General features: G+C 39.1%; 1 protein-coding gene across 6 annotated transcripts in view; it reads right to left on the bottom strand.

Moving 5' to 3' along the window:
* Window positions 1-702: 702 nt before the first annotated feature.
* The window catches only part of pfkpb (phosphofructokinase, platelet b), a 140273-nt gene continuing 122406 nt past the window's right edge, over window positions 703-18569 (bottom strand). For all 6 annotated transcript variants that reach the window (XM_087987537.1, XM_087987538.1, XM_087987540.1 and 3 more), the window contains 4 exons: window positions 13436-13547; window positions 10587-10686; window positions 2480-2585; window positions 703-1344 (listed from right to left, as the gene is read on the bottom strand). In XM_087987537.1, coding sequence (XP_087843663.1) covers window positions 1188-1344; window positions 2480-2585; window positions 10587-10686; window positions 13436-13547 — 475 coding nt within the window. In that variant the 3' untranslated portion in view covers window positions 703-1187. The remainder of the gene's footprint in view (window positions 1345-2479; window positions 2586-10586; window positions 10687-13435; window positions 13548-18569) is intronic.

Here is an 18569-nt window from a genome sequence, read left to right on the forward strand (position 1 = left end):
CCTCCTTTATAAATTCTTGCCTAATTCTCTGTAATCTCCCTTCAGAATCTCAACCTTTTCCCTTCCTATGTCATTGGTTCTAATGTGTACAATGACCTTCTGTTGGTCCCTCTTGTCCCTTGAAAACATTCTTTATCGTCTCTGAGACATCATTGACCCTGGCACCAGGGAAGTAACACACCATTCTGATTTTTTACTGCTGGCCACTGTACCCACTACTGCAGACTTTTTTTTAAGGCTGCACTTAAAATCCACTCACGTGCCTCTGTGCTGTGACCTTTTCCAAACGGATTCCTCAAAGATCAGTTGTGAATTTCGCTGTTTTTTAATTTTCCCGAACACACTCCGATGTCCAGCGATACTGCTAACTCTGTCAGTTAGCAGTATGGGTTTGTTTGTTTCTCTCTCTCCTGCACTGACCTCACCATGTGCTTCCTTTGTTCTTCTCCCTTTTAAATCTGCTGTTGTTTTGACTTTTTTTCCCTCCAAAGTTCCAAAACAATGCAACAGCATATAAAACAGTAATTGCTGCTCCTGGAATTCGAGGAAATCACCTCCAGCACCTAAAATACCTTAAAAAAGGAGTAGCTGTTACAGTCAGAAATGTTTCCTGCCCTCCATCTTGGATTACCCAGAATGCAATGTTCTTTAGAATATCTTAGGCAGTTTCATTTGTGTACAGAATTGAAAAAAGTCAATGGATACAGTTTTCTGTAGGACCAGCCATAGCAATTTTATTTAAAGCTGGAGGAAAATAAACAATATATTCACTTCACTACACCACATTCATTGCATTCATCACATAAATATATCTTTGAATCTCTTTCACAAAATTATATTGCCTCTTCTACAGGTGATCTACACAATAAATATAGAAATGCTGTGCAATGAAAAGCAATGTTTTATGTTTATTTGTTTTCTCCATGCAAACAAGGCAATTTATGTGGATTGACTATTAATAAACCAATTTTTCTGCTTGGTACTGATAACTGGGAATAGCTAGAACAAATGTGTAGGGACGTTACAGGATGGCTGCTTTTATTTCAATCTAAATTGATGGTACAACACACTTAACTGGTACAGAAAAAACGGAACTCACAATTATTCTCTGCTGAGCCATATAAACACTAGCGGCTTTTAGACTACTTGAGCCAGATGCATATCTGATGGGTCTTTCTGACACAATTTTAAATAGCAATAAAATGATGAGAATCTTGTGTAAGGCGACGGTTGACATGCTCCATTTGCCCAGCATCTGACACATCAAGGCTGGCCTTGTATTTAGCTAGAATCTTCATCAGTGGGCGGAGCTTCAGCCACCATTGCTCCTTTGGAATTCGATGCCTGAAATACAAAGCAGAATCTTGAATTTCAGATTCTACATTGTTCACAAACCAGCATTCATCAATGACTTATTGCATTTTAAAGCTCACCGCCATTCCTCCCTCAACTGTAAACTGGTTATGAAATAATTAGAAGATCTTTGCAGCACAGAATGGGCCAATAATCATCTGTGCTCCAAATAGGCTTTGTCGTACTTTTCCTCTAACCACAATCTAAATTTGTTCTGAAATGGTTTAACATAGAATGAGTAACATTAGATAACTCTGTAATATAAGCTTTGCAATCACTTGGCCTCTAAAACTCGAATCTTTTCCAATGGACATCAGCATTGTATTCAACTACAATTTGTAACTTTGTGGCTCACCATATCCCTTGCCCTGCCATTATTATGACACTGCAGAATGAGCAGAGAGTCAGTAGATCACCAGGTAGGATGGCTTATGACACAGAATGGCCATGTGACTCAATGACAACACATTAGCCAACAAGTCACAATCAGCTCAACCGTGTGTCAGGAGCAGAACAAGGACTGGGAATATTTCATCATTAAGGAACTAGGAAAAGGCTACTTGACCCCCTCAAATCTGCTCTATCATTCAAGATGATCATGGCTGATCCTTGAGTTCTAATCCCACCTTCTCCCATATCCTTTGATCCCTCCTTGAAAACACAATGTTTTGACCTTAACCACTTTCTGTAGTGACTTCCACAAGCTCTCTGGGTGAAGAAATTTCTCATGTCAGTCCTAAAAGTTTTACTATTTATCCTTAAACAAAGATCTGGAGGAGTGCATAAACCATGGAACAAATTACAAAGCTAGCAAAGAGCAAGACCATGGAGAAATTTGAAAACAAGCCAATGTTTTCAAAGTCAAATCAGGAAAGCATGGAATAATGAGTGAATAGAATTTGGTGCATATTTGGAAACAGCAGCAGAGGACTGTTTGGGTTAAAGTTTATGTAGTGTGGAGATTTGGGAGGTTGGCCAGGAATAGTATAAAACAAACATATGGATGATGATTTAGCAGCAGATAGGCTGAGGTAAGCCGAGAATCTGGTGATGCTATGGTTGTGGAAGACTATTGCACAAGGAAAATTTTCTAACAAAGCTGAAATCTCTCAAAAAAGTGACTTACTTAAAATCAGTCTCTTCCTGCAGCTCTGTCACAGGCTGGAACACCAAGGTCCGTCTACGCATGCCCAGTACACATGCACTGTCTGCACTATTTGCAAATACACGACCTGCACAATTTAAAAAATATTTTAACAAACCACACTTCCTATATTTGAAATTCATTGTTTATATGTGTAAACAGGAAGAGGCTTTTAAAGAACAAGAAGTTGATGAAACACTAGTGAGGTGTGTGGAACAGATCATTAGTAGACGAAGTAAGCAACATATCATGGAAATGTTATCATCATTAGCTCTGTTCAAAATTCGTATTGCTGGGGCCAACAATGTAATCATATTTATTCATGAAGACTACTTCAAGGTTTAACCATAGAACATTATACCCGTTATCCCTAGTCAGTGGTTCTGAAGCGTAAGTTCATCAGTCATAAGAGGGAATAGAATGAGTAAAAGACCGTAAAGCCTGTGAGCCTGTTCATTCTGCAAATAGATTATTGCTGATCCACTTGCCTGCCTTATCCCCATATCCCTCAATCCTCATGGTGTCTGAAAATCTAATTAACTCCAGTCTTTGATCTAAAAGCTGAGCACCTAAGGCCCTGTGGGGTAGAGAATTCCAAGTATTTCCACAGCTATACAGATTTCTCCCCTCACACACCCTAAAAGGCTCAATCTATAACCTGGGGTTGAGATCCCCACTTCGGAACAGTACAGCCAGTAGAATTAGCTTCTCTGCCAAGAATCTTATAGGTTTCAATGAGATCACCTCTTATTTCTTCTCACATCCACAGATTATGTGCCCATTCTGCTTCATCTCTCCTCAATATCTCAGTGTAAGCTGTATCAGTAGGAGCAGTGCACGTGAAAACAGGAGGCTCGACATTACACAGTGACAGGAAGAAAAGACAAAATTTGTTTTGGTGGGGGGAGCATAGGGTAAAATGACACGACATTTAATTCAAATATATTTCCAGTTCTGAATATAACCAACAATTGCCTGCATTTACACATTTACTCAGATTTTATACTTGGTGTAGATATGGCCCAGTAAACCAATAGGAAAGTGACATATCTGAGGGCTGATTCCTGCTTTTCTGTTTTAGTTGGGCTTTTTGTAATAATAAGTAAAATTGGCCAACAGCAAAAGTATGAGCATAGATGCAGAGAATGTCTACCTTATACTGTGCTTTGACTACAGATGGAAGTGAGTCAATGATGAAGTCTTCAAAGTACTGTTTTGTGGAGTGTGGGAAACAACCTTGGGCAAAAAGTAAAACATGCTGCAGAAAGGATAGCTTGTCATTGATCATGGTCATACGTGTCTGTATAGGATGAAATACAGAGTGAATATAAATATAAACTATGAAGCGGGTAGTTATTGACCAGAACTCATTTCAGGGTGGCAGTATGAATCTAGGTGCACTTTAATAGCTCAGTGCACAGAACGGGACATGAGGAAATCACTTAGTCTGACAGCAAGTCACATAACTTTAGGAGTGCATCGCACTTGGTACTATTGAAGTCAGATCATTTTGTATTCAGATTCCATTAACAGATGGAGCACCAAGGTCAAATCATCTTCTGTGAGTGTAATCATATTGGATTTCCTGCACCATCTTTCTTTAAATTAAATGGGGGTGGTAGCATTGAAAGAAAAGATTGGAAAATTGAACCAGAAGTAAAACACATGCACCAACTTCAGTAAGACACTGGGCCAAAATGTATACTCTGTAATATTGCGAGAAAGCATTCAATAATGTGATTTTTATTCTGTGCATTCATGGGATGTAGACATCGTTGTCTAGGCCAGCAAAGATTGCTGATCCATAATTCCCTAGCGGGCAATTAAGAATCAACCACATTGCTGTAGGTTTGGAGTCATATATAGACCAGACCAGATATTGATGGCAAATTTCCTTCCCTTAAGGGCATTAATGAGCCAAATGGGTTTAGACCACAATTGACAATGGTTACCATTAGACTAGGAGAAAGTGAGGACTGCAGATGCTGGAGATCAGAGCTGAAAATGTGTTGCTGGAAAAGCGCAGTTCCTTGGATGCTGCCTGACCTGCTGCGCTTTTCCAGCAACACATTTTCAGCAGTTACCATTAGACTAGCTTTCTTTTATTGATTTCAAATCTCTCCATTTACCACAGTAGGATTCAAACCCATATTCTCACGACATTGGCCTGGGGGCTGACTAGATTACGAGGATAGTGACATTACCACTGCGCCACCACCTTCCCTGGATTACACACTGAAAATAAATAAAACTACAAAAATGTAGATTTATCTCAAAAATTGGTATTGAGTGGTTCATAGGGTTAAATGTTAGACTAGTTGACCTCATCATATGAAAAGAAAAGATTTTAAATGGTTAAGTGACTTAGGCAGTCTTTCCTAACCAGGAATGGAAGTCTTGCTGCTATAAACCCTTTAAAATTACATTGACAAGTCCTTTCATGACACTGGGATAGAATTACATAACCACTATGAACCAAAAATAATGTTCTACTTAAAAGCAGTTACTGCTTATTATCTTCTGTACAATATCCAATGGATGGCAATACGGTCGGATTGTTGAAAATAACTAGGGGTTAAATGCAGAAGCTGCCCACCTAGGAGGAATGGATTAATGTGATTTTACCATTCCTGGCACAGGAGTGCTTTGCTTCTTTTTCTCAAAGTAGTAAATGTTTTGCTGTTAACTTCAGAGAACTTAGCAAATCACAGACTACTAGTTCCGAAAAGGGCATAGCTTGGCTATGCCATAAATGACCTGAAGTTCAATCATTTCAGTCCTGTATTATCTCTGAACAGAATAGTCTTCATGAAACAAGACAAATGTTTTAACATATACACAGTCAAGTACTTTAATAGTCATTTGGTAATCATTACTGAAAAAGGCATTTTGTCAAAGTTTTCATCTCATCACAATGATTCATAACAAAAATCAATTAAAGATGAAAACTGACGTTTATATTCTATGATAAGAGAGGGCTGATTGCTTGGCAAGTAGACTCTGATTGGTAGAAGCATTGGAGAGTGCACTAGTCAATGATGATTGACAGCAGCTAGACTTTGTTAAATTACATACTAGGTACATCAACTCTGATTAGTAAAGGCATCGTCTTGAGAAATGAACCACAGAATCTCTGGCACAACTTTTGTTCAGTAGACACAGTCGCAATGTGTATACATTTTCTTTCTGTCTGCAAAGAGAGAGAGAACATATACCTGTGCACTAATATACGTTGCTTTCCATGTATGCAAGTGTGTCACACCATTAGCCCATTTTATAATCCTAACTTAATTATCTGTATAATTGTTTGCACTTGCAGGATTATCCAGCAAATGTTATCCCATTTCAGAATCATATCTAGTATTGGACACAGTTGCAAAGTTTGCAAGACTGAGCTGTATGTATAGACATCAAAAAGGGACATGTTATTTAATGCAGTTTGCCAGTCTGGCATCACACAAATATTAATATTTACATACCACATTACTAATTTGTGAGATAGGAAGAAATGTCATTTGGCTTGATGGTAGCATCCTGTCAGTGATTAATACTACTTGTGTTGGTATTACATGGGAGCAGCATGAAACAGCAAGCTCTACAAGGTGTTCAAATGTTTGAGATCAGAGGTAGATTGGGCACTATTCAGCACCCAAGAGTCCATGCCTTAGGGCCTTTTACTGAGTGCAACATACAACAAAAAGTTTGATCTGGGTAACCATTATCCTGCAGGATGGCATTGAAGTAACCAATTTCAGCATCAAGTTTGCCTGGTGAACAATTAGCTCAGGCTCATCTATCCATCTTGTGACAATGGTATTCTTATGAATATCCTGATGAGTACAAGACTAAAAGTTTTGACAAAATGTCTTTTCTCAGCAATGCTGAAGCTCTTCACTGGCAAATAGCTGTGTTTATGTTTTTCTCTAGCTTATTTACTTAATTGATTTAAAGACCCAAATATTTGTCTGATTTTTTTTTAAAACCAAGTTATTGAATTTTTTGAATGAATTACAGTTTTAAAGTGGCAAGATGCTTATAATTCCTGTCAACAGTAACTCTAATTAAGGTACCAGTAATATTGAATTATTGACCTCAAACGTAAAGTGATTAAGGAGAAAATATCTGTAAAGTTTGGACTGAGCTTTTAATAGCTTTGACAAAGTAGAGAGTTAATAAATCTACCACTATCTTGTTAATAAACAAAATCCTTTACCTTCATCTATGTATTCCACGGTGTCAGCGAGGGAAGCAAAACAAGACAAAGCAAGGGATAGGTTAACGTAACTGTTTTGTGACAAACAAATTTGCCAGAGAATAACATACACAGCAACTACTTGAGCTTATGTTGAAGGGAAACCCAACTAAACCATAATTTAGGGTAACTTAGCAGTAAACATGTTAAAATTCAACAAGCCTGCACATTTTAGCAGTTAATCCTAGTTGAGTATGTTCTGAGTGTGTTGATGAATTGAGCAGCCTTTACTAAAGGATCAGTGTTTTCAGCTCAGGAGTGAAAAAACTATGTGCATTCCCTGGCCCTATTTTAAATCATGCCTCCTGCCAAATGAAGTGGCATCAGTTGAAATCACATGGAAACTTACAGCTCAGACAATTTCGCTTTCTAAATTTAAGATATTATGACATGTTACACAACAGTAATTTCTCACATAAACAAATACAATTAGTCTATGTTTTAATTCACAAATTTTAATTAAAATGACCCCTCATTTCCTCCTTTTATTCATCAAAATCTTATAAAAAAACGTTTCTTCAAAATAATTTAGAAATCTCATCGAACCTAAAATGGTACAAGTACATCATAAACTTTCAACATCCTTCTAAAGTGTGTAACAATGATGCAGCTGTCTGCACCAACCCTGATACAATGACAATGTATCATCTATGCACTACTGTTTAAATTCTGCACCCAAATCAAAAGTGATGCAGTTATGTTGCAGACCAAAGTAGACATCAAAGGAGAAGTCCAGGGTTTTCACATTTTTTAAATCAAAAAGAACATTTAGCGTAATAGCTAAGCATCACATTGAGATCCTCAATTGATGACTATTGGGGTTTCAGATTGTATAGTCAAAAGCTTATTTGATTCCCTGCTACAAACTGCCACCTTGCAAAGTGATTTTCTTCTCTAATTCTCTGAGACAATATATCACAATGATGAATCAGTTCTCGTTACAACCTGGCTAAATTCGAAGCTTATCCATAGAGCCAAACAATATGGCATTCATAGAATCCCTACAGTGTGGAAGGAGGCAATTCGGTCCATCCAGTCTGCTCCGAAGAGTACACTCCCCCCGTCCAGACCCAGCATCTGCCCACCCTATAGGCCACATTTACCATGGCTAATCCGCCTAACCTGCACATCTTTGAACAGTGGGATAAAAAGCAAAAGGTGGAAACCTGCATAAGGAGAACATAAAAACTCCACATAGACAGTCACCCAAGGCTGGAGTTGAACACAAATCCTCGGTGCTGTGAAGCAGTAATGCTAACCACTGAGCCATCTTATCATTCAGATGAACTGTTGTACCAGCTGGGATGTCTGTGCCTGAAACATTGACAAGTGTTACTTCTGAGCTAATGTCATTATTTTAGTGTCTCCATTACTAATAAAAATACTGTACAGTTTTGCATTATATGTGTCGAGTAATGGCTTTGCTCAGTACAAAGCCAAACATTCATTTCAATGATGTGAAATCCAGCCTCAAAGATGAAACTTCCATTATTACATGATTGGCATAGGAAAGTACCATTAACTACACTGTTTCCAATTACACATAATTTGTCAGAATACAAATCACACCCCATGATCCCTCCTTTTTGTTTAGACAATGAACGTCACTGTTGAATTTACATATTAACATACTGCCTAATACTACTGCTAACTGTTGATCCACACTCAGTTTTGCAAAGTATTTTGAGCAAGACTCATTACATATCCTGCTCAGTGACACTCAGGTGCCAGAATCAACATGTCAATACTTATCTGGTTTCACTAACAGCTCCCTGGTCGCACCTACACTACATTATTCACATGACTAAATTCATGTAAGACATTAATCTATTGGTCCTTTGGAATGGATTAATTTAATATAACACTTTTCCCTGAATTATTCTTTTCACATTGTTATTTTTAAGAATAAAATTGTGTCAAGTGCCAGACCTCAACTTCTCGGTTGATTTTTGTTATATGAAAATCTTTCAGAGGCCTTCCTAATACTTTCTTCATAAAGCTGCAGACCTAATATTCTAACATGATGGTTATCAACATATCACAGATTCAGATAAATTTATTTAGATTCCAAGTCAGTAAGATCTACATTCTGTCAGAATTTCACCTATTCATACATATAGATTTATCTTGTTACTTAACTTACCAACAGAATTACACTATTGTTTTGGAGAGGTATCTCTACAGAGGTCCTTCATTCTTAGGATGTATAACCCAAAAGACCACTGTACTGATTGCCTATCCACATTGATATGAAATGGGTATTTGGACATTGCAAGCAGCAGTTTACTTCTAGAGTAACAGAATCATACAATATAGAGGAGACCTTTCGAGTCTGTACCACCAAAAATACTACTCCCATACTAGTCCCCCATTTTCCCCACACTAGGCCGGGAGCCTTGATTATGGTGACACTACTAGTGTTCACCCAAGTACTTTTTAAAGGTTGTGAGGTTTCCTGCTTCAACTTCTGCAGTTGGATTCTGAAATAACTAAACAAACATAGTAGGAGTTTATTCAAATTGGAAACCAAAATTAAAGACCAAGGAGAACAATGTGGAGGTTGAAAGCAGTATAAAGAATGACAAGGTAAGTCAGAGGCTTGGGTTGACAGCTGTACTGCTGTACAGGTTTTTCTGTCAACCATGACTAGATTGCAGAAAATCAAATGGGGCATTAGCTTCCTGGTGAAAGTGCCATTCAGAGGGCCATGATATATCTCTCAGATGTGGTGAGGAGGATTGTGGCAATATGGCCATACGTTTAATGGTGATTCATGCTGGTTACCACTCTACTTCAGAGGAGCTCTTAGTACTTCTGTCAAACCTATGCTGCGCAGATATTTAATCACAATCTCACTTTGAAGGTCTAAATAACATTAAGATGGCATATTGATGAAAATCATACATATTAAGTTAGTAGGTCCTCAATACTATTGATAATTGAGCAATCACTGATTTACAAATGTAGTGCTGAAAGTATACCTATCATTAAATATTCTTGATCATTCAGTAGTCCTTGCTGAATCAATAGTAGGAAATGTATTAATGCTGAATGCTGCTAGGATGCAAGGTTTTAACAGTGTAAGCTGGAGCAGTACTAGTGTAAACATCTGAATATCCACAGGTCTAGCTTTTTTGTATACCTAAGCCCTCAGGACTTAAAATATGCCCCTTCAGGTGGAATGCATTCACCCTATATTGGAAATTCTACTTTTGCACATTTCTAAAGTCTGTTATGAGGCTTTAAATCACCTTGCTGACAAACAAAAGTTGTTGAAAAAACAAAGAACTATGGATGCTGGAAATCGCTGGAGAAATTGCTGAAGAAACTCAGCAGGCCTGGCAGCATCTGGGGAGAGAGAAATACAGCTAACATTTTGGAACCAGTGACCTTCTTCAAAAGGTACTGCATTGATTAGGTGACACAAAATAATTCAATGGGAGAGCCAGAAAGCAGCAGAGAAGAATTACATTTTTTAGATGAATTAGAAAGTGTTTCAATAACAGTGGTAGTAACAGACAAGGGAAATTATGATACTGGGAATAAAACAGCACAGGAGTGACAGAATGGAGATAATGAAGATCAGATTGCAGAAAGAGATCATTTTCTTCACAAGGTCACAAAAACGATTGAAGGAAGCATCTTCAGTGCTTTCATGGTTACCGATAAAGTTTAAAGCACTGAAAGATCCATGTCATTCAAGCATCTGTTAAAGTTCCTAAAGAGTTGCTAAATTTTAAACCACAAATTAATAAGTTGATAATCACCAAACAATAAAATCTTCCATTCATTACAGGCTTTACAAATTACAAACCAACCATCTCAAGAACATATTACCTTGTCTGTAGGTTTCTGTTAGTTTATTTGTGATCCATTGCATGGCTTTGGCAGAAATCTTAGTTCCAAAGTTTCTATCAAATGGAGATGGTGATCCACCCTGACAATTAGAAAAAATGTTTCTCATCAATATTGTTTGAACAGAGAAAACCTGTAAAGAGTATGACATCTAAGATTATTTTAACTTGAGGATTAAGTATTTAAACCTTGAAAAAGAATCACTAACTACACAAAACAACATTCTAACTGTGTCCACCAAACCAACAATCTTAGCTTCTGAAGAAACTGCCGGGTTATACTTATGAGCAACACAAATACCTCCCTAACATTTACCAAATAAGATGAAAGACACATGTTTTTGTGTGTGTATGTGCAAATCAATTCCAGACAGTGGTTCTGAAAATTTTCCAAATATCCTTGAAATATCCAGTCCCTGCTGATCTAACAGATCTTGTTGATTACATTATGAGCTAGGTATGAAATAACTCATGTTTCAGCAAACTATACCACCCTAACCACTGAATTCTGTGAGGCTCTTGTAGCAATTACAGTTACTGACGAAGTTTTGTAATGATTTTTGCATACTCCTGAGCATCACACTGATTATTTGGTTCTCCCTTCATAATGTCATTCCTTGGTGCTCTGCTTTGTTAATCTCTTGTCTGAACAAATACAAAACATTCAACCTTCCGGTTTTTGGCACTATGGATAATTTTCAATGTCCCCTCACATGCTTTGATTAGACATGATTACATTTTTATTTTAAAAACTCAGCAGTAATTTTGGGCACTCAAATTTTCCACCGCTTGATCCCTTTCTTGACAACTCTTGACAGTGAAGCTCAGGATTTATAGTCCACATCATGCTATTTTCTATAAATACACATCTTTAGAAGCTGCAGATTGATTTTTAGGGAAGAAATTTTACATTGATGTTGAGCTTTACAACATATTTCCTTTTCATTTTCCTTAAGGTTTTAAAATTTATTTTGTTTGAGCTTCTGTCTTGTAAGTCCAATCTATCAAGTTTTACAATGATGTCTAAACTACAGCATCGATTTTCTTAATTGTTGCACAAAGCAACCACACTGCAGTGTTTTGTTTTCTCTATGTTCCCATTAAAAACCATTATACACATTTATGAATCTAAGGCAAAACATATTTTTATTTGGTTTTGTGAGGCTGTTATTTCTGTTTTTCAGGATTCACAATTTTGTTGTTTAGGAACAATGAACAAAGATCAGGACAGCACAGAAACAGGCCCTTCGGCCCACCAAGCCTATGCTGAAACATGGCTCCTTTCTAAATTTAAAACTTGTTTCTTCTAAGCAGTCTGTATACCTCTATTCCCTGCGTATTCTTATATCTATCAAGGTGCCTCTTGCAATTGTATCTGCTTCTACCACATCCTTTGGCAGCATATTACCACCCTCTCCATAAAGGAAAACTTACCCTTCACATCGCCTTTAAACTTCCCCTTTTTATCTTTATGTCCCCCAGTAATTGACATTTCTAACCTGAAAAAACAACTCTGATCATCCATTCTATCCATACCTCTCAATTTTGTAAACCTCTATCAGCATGCCCCTCAGCCTCTGATGTTCATATGAAAGCAAACCAAGTTTGTCCAATCTCTTGTCATAGCTAATAGCCTCCAAAGCAGGCAACATCCTAGTAAAATATCTCTGTGCCCTCTCTAAAGCCTCCATATCCTTCTAGTAGTGTGGCAATCAGTGCTGTATGCAAGATTCCAAATTGGTCAAACTGAAGTTCTATACAGTTTCATTTCTCGAAGTTTATCAAAAATCTGATTACTTGCTCAACAGTTTAAAGCCTTAAACAAAATAAAAGCCTCAAACAATTTCCTTTAATTAATTTATCAGCATCTGCATTATCCCTTTTCTTTGAACATTTCAAACATTAGGATACTTTGCTGACATTCTGGCATTGTTATTAGCTCCACTGGCTGATCTTTTTGAAGTGTTTCCATCTATTTTCCTTGTTCATCTTAACGAGGGGCAGCATGGTAGCTCAGTGGTTAGCACTGCTGCCTCACAGCTCCAGGGACCCAGGATTGATTCTAGCCTCGGGCGACTGTGTATGTGGCGTTTGAACATTCTCCCCATGTCTGTGTGGGTTTTGTCCAGATGCTCCGGTTTCCTCCCACAATCCAAAGATGTGCAGGTCAGATGAATTGCCCATAGTGTTCAGGGATGTGTAGGTTAGTTGCATTACTCAGGGGCACATATAGGGTAGGGGAATGGGTCTGGGTGGCCCACTCTTCGGAGGGTCAGTGTGGACTCGTTGGGCTGAAGGGCCTGTTTCCACACTACAGGGATTTTAATTCTTAATTTTAAACAATAACTCAGTTCATAAATTCAACAGAAGAATACAAACTTTCCAAAGTTCAAATTAAAATTTCTTTCAAGAATTGAGTTTATGACGATATATTCATCAATTTATTACTTGTAGTAAGCCTCCCACAATTCCATCAATGTATTTTTTAAATTTTCTTTTTGGAATATTTTATTTGCTTTGTTATGGTAAATTGTTGGATTTTCACCTTCTGGGGAGGTAAATCCCATGGAAAAAGATTCTGTCAGATTCTTAGATAAAGACTAGCCTATTCAGGGAAACTCACATAGGATTATTTACACCATTTGGTGAGATTCAGACTTCCAGTCCTGTTTTCACTAATAAATCATGGCTGCTTTCATAGAATTAGCATTTGATGCTGCAGGGGAGTTACTGTTTGGTCAATGTCATTTAACAAACTGCATCTCATCGTTAAACAGAAGGACTTCATCAACAACAAGAATGCAAGAACATCAGCTTAAGCTATATTTTTACCTGCTGCATATGACCCAGGACATTTTTCCGGCAGTCAAACACCCCTTTTCCTTCTTCACTGTATAACTGGTAGATGAAGTCTGTTGTGTAATTTTCATTACAGTTTTCATTTCTATAACATATGCAAGAAGGTAAAACTTGGATTAGGTTTGTTGGTCAGTCCACTTAATTATGGGAGTCTTGCAGTGTCAATCCCTTAGTGAAGTTAAATCTTTCCCCAGTTAAATGGTATGGCAGAAGGGGCAGGATTACAGGTGCAGAGGACAGCGCCAAACACAGGATGGTGGGGACGCTCAGCAAGTATGGCAACATTAGTGGAGAGAGAGAGAAAAACAGAGTTAACATTTCCAGTCTGCATGTGTCAGCTTTGGCAGATTCAACTGACTTTCTCCATTCTCTGCATTTAATTCAGATTTTAATCATCCACTGTATTTTGCTTTTAGTACAGGTGAAAAGCCAATGGATCTTCATTATCCTGGAGCTCACAGCAATTCAGTGATGCCTCTGGCAGCAGACGGGACTTAAGGATGGTGTGTTGCCTTCCTAGTGCCAGGGTTAAAGACATCACAGACAGAGTGCAAGAAATCCTCAAGGATGAAAATGAAGAGCCAGAGGTGGTGGTACATGTCGGCACAAATGATGTCGGGAAGAAGAGGAGGAACATACTACAGCGGGACTTCGGAGAGCTAGGAAGAAGGCTGAAAAGCAGGACGTCCAAGGTGGTTATCTCCGGTTTGCTTCCAGTTCCTCGGGCTGGTGAAGGGAGATAATGGACTTGAACGTGTGGCTGGGGAACTGATGCAGGAAGCGAGGATTTAAATTCTTGGATCACTGGGGTATGTTTTGTGGTAAGCATAATTCTACATAAGAGACGGTTTGCACCTTAATAGGTTAGGAACCAGCATTCTGGCAGGCAGGTTTGCTACTGCAACACAGCTACGTTTAAACTAAATAGTGGGGGGGAGGGAACAAACTGGATGTTTAAGAAGGAAATTGGAGGGAAAGTTAGAACAAGGGAAGTCAAGAGAGGGATCATGCTGTAAGGTTGAGTGAAATAGGAGTTGATGGGAAGGGTGAGGGCAGTAACAATTTAAAAATACTATACATGAATGCACGAAGCATTAGAAATGAGATGGATGAGCTTGAGGCTCTTTTGGAAATTGGCAGATACGATATTGTGGGGATAACTGAGACGTGGCTTCAAGTGGACAGGGCCTGGGAAATGAATATTCAAGGCTATACGTGCAATCGTAAGGACAGACTGACGGGCAGAGGGGGTGGGGTGGCCATGTTGGTAAGGAATGATATTCAGTTCCTTGTGCGGGGGGACCTAGAATCAGGGGATGTAAAGTCAGTGTGGATAGAACAGAGAAATACTAAGGGTAAAAAGACCCTCTTGGGAATTATCTACAGGTCCCCAAACCGTAGTCTGGATGTCGGATGCAAGTTAAATCAGGAGCTGAAATTGGCCTGTCGCAAAGATGTTACTACAGTTGTTATGGGGGATTTCAAAATGCAGGTAGTCTGGGAGAATCAGGATGGTATTGGACCTCAAGAAAGAGACTTTGTGGAGTGCCTCAGAGATGGATTCTTAGAACAGCTGGTGCTGGAGCCGATTAGGGAGAAGGCAATTCTGGATCTGGTATTGTGTAACGAACCAGAACTGGTCAGGGACCTCAAAGTGAAGGAGCCATTGGGAAGTAGTGACCATAATACAATAGGCTTCAATCTGCAATTTGAGAGGGAGAGGGTACAATCGGAAGTGCCAATATTTCTGTTGAATAAAGGGGACTATGGAGCTATGAGGAAGGAGCTGGCCAAAGTTCAATGGTGCAATACCTTAGCAGGGATGACAGTGGAGGAACAATGGCAGATATTTCTGTGTATAATGCAGAAGTTGAAGGATCAGTTCATTCCAAAAAGGAAGAAAGATCCTAAGAGGAGGCATGGGTGGCCATGGCTGACAAGGGAAAAGAGAAAAAGTATAACATAGCAAAGATAAGTGGGAAAACTGAGAACTGGGAAGCTTTTAAACAGAGGATTACTAAGAAGGAAATACGCAGAGAAAAAAATGAGGTACGAAGGTAAACTGGCCAATAATATAAAGGAGGATAGTAAAAGTTTTTTTAGGTATGTGAAAGGCAAAAAAATGGTTAAAATTGGGCCCTTGAAGACAGAAATAGGGGAATATATTACAGGGAACAAAGAAATGGCAGAAGAATTGAATTGGTACTTCAGATCTGTGTTCACTGGGGAAGACACAAGCAATCTCCCTGAGGTAACAGTGGCTGAAGGACCTAAACTTAAGGGAATTTATATTTGCCAGGAATTAGTGATGGAGAGACTGTTAGGTCTGAAGGTTGATAAGTCCCCGGGGCCTGATGGTCTACATCCCAGGGTACTGAAGGAGGTGGCTCGAGAAATCGTGGATGCATTGGTGATCATTTTCCAGAGTTTGATAGATTTGGGATCAGTTCCTGCAGATTGGAGGGTGGCTATTGTTGTACCACTTTTTAAGAAAGGTGGGAGAGAGAAAGCAGGAAATTATAGACCAGTTAGTCTGACCTCAGTGGTGGGAAAGATGCTGGATAAAGGATGAAATTATGGCACATCTGGATAGTAGTAACAGGATAGGTCAGAGTCAGCATGGATTTATGAAGGGGAAATCATGCTTGACTAATCTTCTGGAATTTTTTGAGGATGTAACTCTGAAGATGGATGAGGGAGATCCAGTAGATGTAGTGTACCTGGACTTTCAGAAAGCTTTTGATAAAGTTCCACATAGGAGGTTAGTGAGCAAAATTAGGACGCATAGTATTGGGAACAAAGTACTAACTTGGATTGAAAGTTGGTTGGCTGATAGGAAACAAAGAGTAGTGATAAACGGCTCCATTTTGGAATGGCAGGCAGTGACTAGTGGGGTACCGCAGGGATCAGTACTGGGACCGCAGCTTTTTACAATATATGTTAATGATATAGAAGATGGTATCAGCAATAACATTAGCAAATTTGCTGATGATACTAAGCTGGGTGGCAGGGTGAAATGTGATGAGGATGTTAGGAGATTACAGGGTGACCTGGATAAGTTAAGTGAGTGGTCAGATGCATGGCAGATGCAGTTTAATGTGGATAAATGTATGGTTATCCACTTTGGTGGCAAGAACAGGAAGGCAGATTACTACCTAAATGGAATCAATTTAGGTAATGGGGCAGTACAGAGAGATCTGGGTGTTCTTGTATACCAGTCAATGAAGGTAAGCATGCAGGTACAGCAGGTAGTGAAGAAGGCTAATAGCACGCTGGCCTTCATAACAAGAGGGATTGAGTATAGAAGCAAAGAGGTTCTTCTGCAGCTCTACAGGGCCCTGGTGAGACCACACCTGAAGTACTGTGTGCAGTTCTGATCTCCAAATTTGAGGAAAGACATTCTGGCTATTAAGGGAGTGCAGCGTAGGTTTACGAGGTCAATTCCTGGAATGGCGGGATTACCTTACACTGAAAGACTGGAGTGACTGGGCTTGTATACCCTTGAGTTTAGAAGACTGAGAGGGGATCTGATTGAGTCATATAAGATTATTAAAGGATTGGACACTCTGGAGGCAGGCAACATGTTTCCGCTGATGGGTGAGTGTCGAACCAGAGGACACAGCTTAAAAATACAGGGTAGACCATTTAGGACAGAGATGAGGAGAAACTTCTTCACCCAGAGAGTGGTGGCTGTGTGGAATGCTCTGCCCCAGACGGCAGTGGAGGCCCAGTCTCTGGATTCATTTAAGAAAGAGTTGGATAGATCTCTAGGATTGTGGAATCAAGGGTTATGGAGATAAGGCAGGAACAGGATACTGATTAAGGATGATCAGCCATGATCATATTGAATGGTGGTGCAGGCTCGAAGGGCAGAATGGCCTACTCCTGCACCTATTGTCTATTGAATTAATTGGAATGCACACAGCTTTCCTGTGCCTTCTTTGTCAACTATTAGCTCATCTTTATTCCTCTAGTATTAACTGTGATTATTTGAAATTTGGCATTACTGTTTGACTTAAAAAATCACTGCAACATGCATCTATTTTCAACAATATTCTTATTAAATAGGGTTAGTTCAAGAAGAATAAAAAACTAAAGTTGAGGCACTGGTCCAGAATTTGCTGCTTTCCCTATCCAACATTTCTCTCCTCACTCTTTAGGTACTGCAGATTGCTGAAAATGCAAGCTAATAACAATACAGTGAGGTCTGCAGGGCAACTGGAATTATGGTGAATCATGTTCCAATCAAATATCAAGGACCAAGAAAAAACAGGAATGGCAAAGAGGGAAATAGGATGGAACAAGGGTGGCTTCAGTCTATCTGCAGCATGTGGGCTGCAGCAGTTCAAGAAGGCAGCTCACCACTACCTTCTCACTATGGATGGCCAATAAATACTGGCCAGACAGCAAAACCCATATCCCACAGATGAATAAAAAAAATTACTCAAAGAAATAAAGAGACAGGAATAAATAAATTGGATTGAAAGAGCAAAACCATTCAAATCCAAGTTAGCAGGACTGGGTCGCCACTGCTGTAACTGTTTCCTTTCTGGGCCAACGACATTGCAAGAACATACATTGATTAAAGTATCCTCACGTCAATTGGCTGGATGGCTGGTTTGGAATACAGGGTGACACCAACAGTGAGAGTTCAATCCCTAGACTGGCTAAGGTCACCATGAGGTCCTGCCTTCTTGACCTCAGCCCTTGCCTGAGGTTAAACACCCCACTAGTCATCTCTCTCTAATGAGAGGGTGGCGCTATGGTATTCCAGGGCTATGGCAATGATATTGTTACACACACTGTTAATTATCAGCTTTAAATACCCAATGTGGTGAACGTTAAAGATAAACGACACACCAAAGCAACAATTTAATTAAATTCATAGCAAGCTTATGAAGTTAATAATGGGGCATCATAAGTTCATCAGATATAGGAGCAGAATTAGGCCATTCGGCCCACTCAATCATGACTGATATGCTCCTCAGGCAAAAGTGAGGTCTGCAGATGCTGGCAATTAGAGTCAAGATTAGAGTGGTGCTGGAAAAGCACAGCAGGTCAGGCAGCATCCGAGGAGCAGGAAAATCGATGTTTCAGACAGGAGCCT

This window comes from Chiloscyllium plagiosum, unplaced genomic scaffold, assembly GCF_037043375.1.
Source record: "Chiloscyllium plagiosum isolate Xiang-an unplaced genomic scaffold, Cpla_swu_hap1 HiC_scaffold_5, whole genome shotgun sequence".
Lineage (NCBI taxonomy): Eukaryota > Metazoa > Chordata > Chondrichthyes > Orectolobiformes > Hemiscylliidae > Chiloscyllium > Chiloscyllium plagiosum.